The sequence below is a fragment of the Nanorana parkeri genome, unplaced genomic scaffold (genome assembly GCF_000935625.1).
Source record: "Nanorana parkeri isolate BGI_ZX_2015 unplaced genomic scaffold, ASM93562v1 scaffold3614, whole genome shotgun sequence".
NCBI classification, from domain to species: Eukaryota; Metazoa; Chordata; class Amphibia; order Anura; family Dicroglossidae; genus Nanorana; species Nanorana parkeri.
Window position 1 is genome coordinate 37,962 of NW_017309882.1, and position 2,990 is coordinate 40,951.

A 2,990-nucleotide genomic window follows, 5' to 3' on the forward strand; every position below is an offset into this window, starting at 1 on the left:
TGGAGCAGCAGCAGTGCCACAGATGGGATGGAGCAGCAGCAGTGCCACAGATGGGAGGGGGGATGGAGCAGCAGCAGTGTCACAGATGGGAGGGGGGGAGGGACGGGTAAGGGGGGTGATTACAGCGCCACTCATCATCATCATCTCCTCGTAGTTCCCGCGAATCGCCAACCACCTGGAGGCGCACAGCGGAGTGAGGTGAGTGAGGAATGTCTTCTTACCCATAATGCTTAACGCGCTTTCCTAACATTCGCTGTACTGACCGCCGGCTGACCGATTTCAGATTAACTGCTATAAGTCACAACTCCGCCACTGCCAGCGAGAGCATCTCACAGTAATATTCCTGCCGAAGCTTCCCCTCCCCCAAATACCCTCATCTGTGGTGTATGGTCATACAGGCTGTGCCCGGTGTAGGCTGTGCCCGGTGTATGTCAGGCTGTGCCCGGTGTAGGCTGTGCCCGGTGTAGGCTGTGCCCAGTGTATATGTCAGGGTGTGCACGGTGTATATGTCAGGCTGTGCCCGGTGTAGGCTGTGCCCGGTGTAGGCTGTGCCCGGTGTATATGTCAGGGTGTGCACGGTGTATATGTCAGGCTGTGCCCGGTGTAGGCTGTGCCCGGTGTATATGTCAGGCTGTGCCCGGTGTATATGTCAGGCTGTGCCCGGTGTAGGCTGTGCCCGGTGTATATGTCAGGCTGTGCCCGGTGTAGGCTGTGCCCGGTGTAGGCTGTGCCCGGTGTGTATTGGCAGTGCCCTCCTCTGGGTATGCGGTGCCTCATCTCTCCTCTCCTCCCCCAGCTCGGTGTCGGCTCTCTGGAGACATTATACGGCCATTAAGGTAAATCAGATGAATATGATGGGAAATCGCGCTCATGGTGCCGGCCGGCGGGGTCACCTGTTGTCACCTGTTGTCACCTCTGATTTCAGGAATATCGCCGTGAATTCATCGGTGAATGGAGGAAGCTCGGTCTGGACGCTCTGCTGTGTCCTGCGCTCAGCCCGGCATTCAATATCGGCCACCCCGGCAAACTCTTCGGTAACTCTCAGACACCTCCATTTATAAAGACGTCCTGAACTCCGCCCACTGCGCTCCCCAGTGATGTCATCATGAGGTGGATGACATGGTGTCCTGTATACAATGGCTGACCCTTCTAATCTGGTCACCCCTCACTCAGTCTGGCCAGTCTTGTGAGCCACACACCTTCCAGCATGCATAGCCAGGAGGTGACACCACTATTTCCTGGTGCAGTTTCCTGTGTCACCCCCTTCTGTGAATTCTTGTAGTTGGTTACTCTGAGTTCTGATTCTGGGTGTTCATTCCCCGGAGACGCGGTGAGTTGTCACCGTCCCGGCTGTGCTGTTTGGCTGAATGTGTCTGGATCACATGTTTCACCTCCTGGGTGACGTACAAGTTGGCGGCTCTTGGTCTACGTGAGCGCCATCTTTTATGTTGGGATGTCGGATGATGGGGGAGTCTCCGGGTCCCGTCCAATATGGTCATCCGTGTATGAGGACAGAGATGCCGCCAGACTGTGCAGCATTCTCAGTGGAGGTGAGTACGGCATGCTCTGTGGTGTCCGGGTTGTCTGGCCGGAAGTCAGCACACATATAAGGATCACATTGGGATGTTGTGGGGTGTGGGGCGGATCCAGGGTGCGGGGCGGATCCGGGCTCCGGGGCGAATCCAGGGTGCGGGGCGGATCCGGGATCCGGGGCGAATCCAGGGTGCGGGGCGGATCCGGGACCCGGTGTAGGCTGTGCCCGGTGTATATGTCAGGCTGTGCCCGGTGTATATGTCAGGCTGTGCCCGGTGTAGGCTGTGCCCGGTGTATATGTCAGGCTGTGCCCGGTGTAGGCTGTGCCCGGTGTAGGCTGTGCCCGGTGTGTATTGGCAGTGCCCTCCTCTGGGTATGCGGTGCCTCATCTCTCCTCTCCTCCCCCAGCTCGGTGTCGGCTCTCTGGAGACATTATACGGCCATTAAGGTAAATCAGATGAATATGATGGGAAATCGCGCTCATGGTGCCGGCCGGCGGGGTCACCTGTTGTCACCTGTTGTCACCTCTGATTTCAGGAATATCGCCGTGAATTCATCGGTGAATGGAGGAAGCTCGGTCTGGACGCTCTGCTGTGTCCTGCGCTCAGCCCGGCATTCAATATCGGCCACCCCGGCAAACTCTTCGGTAACTCTCAGACACCTCCATTTATAAAGACGTCCTGAACTCCGCCCACTGCGCTCCCCAGTGATGTCATCATGAGGTGGATGACATGGTGTCCTGTATACAATGGCTGACCCTTCTAATCTGGTCACCCCTCACTCAGTCTGGCCAGTCTTGTGAGCCACACACCTTCCAGCATGCATAGCCAGGAGGTGACACCACTATTTCCTGGTGCAGTTTCCTGTGTCACCCCCTTCTGTGAATTCTTGTAGTTGGTTACTCTGAGTTCTGATTCTGGGTGTTCATTCCCCGGAGACGCGGTGAGTTGTCACCGTCCCGGCTGTGCTGTTTGGCTGAATGTGTCTGGATCACATGTTTCACCTCCTGGGTGACGTACAAGTTGGCGGCTCTTGGTCTACGTGAGCGCCATCTTTTATGTTGGGATGTCGGATGATGGGGGAGTCTCCGGGTCCCGTCCAATATGGTCATCCGTGTATGAGGACAGAGATGCCGCCAGACTGTGCAGCATTCTCAGTGGAGGTGAGTACGGCATGCTCTGTGGTGTCCGGGTTGTCTGGCCGGAAGTCAGCACACATATAAGGATCACATTGGGATGTTGTGGGGTGTGGGGCGGATCCAGGGTGCGGGGCGGATCCGGGCTCCGGGGCGAATCCAGGGTGCGGGGCGGATCCGGGATCCGGGGCGAATCCAGGGTGCGGGGCGGATTCAGGGTGTAAGGCGGATCAAATGTGTGAGCTGTGGGGCGGACCCGGGCTGTGGAGCGGATCCGGGGTGTGGGGTGGATCCACGCTGTGGGGTGAGGGGCGGAACCGGG

The 2,990-nt window shown here is 57.8% G+C and overlaps 1 protein-coding gene across 1 annotated transcript in view; it reads left to right on the forward strand.

The window, feature by feature from the left end:
- Positions 1–2,990, forward strand: part of LOC108803336 (vitamin D3 hydroxylase-associated protein-like) — a gene marked incomplete at its 3' end in the record, with an annotated part of 18,298 nt that overhangs the window by 14,997 nt on the left and 311 nt on the right. The window contains exons 11-16 of the mRNA XM_018575183.1: positions 155–198; positions 797–836; positions 926–1,065; positions 1,411–1,550; positions 1,854–1,981; positions 2,071–2,179. Of these exons, the coding sequence (XP_018430685.1) occupies positions 155–198; positions 797–836; positions 926–1,065; positions 1,411–1,550; positions 1,854–1,981; positions 2,071–2,179 (601 nt within the window). The remainder of the gene's footprint in view (positions 1–154; positions 199–796; positions 837–925; positions 1,066–1,410; positions 1,551–1,853; positions 1,982–2,070; positions 2,180–2,990) is intronic.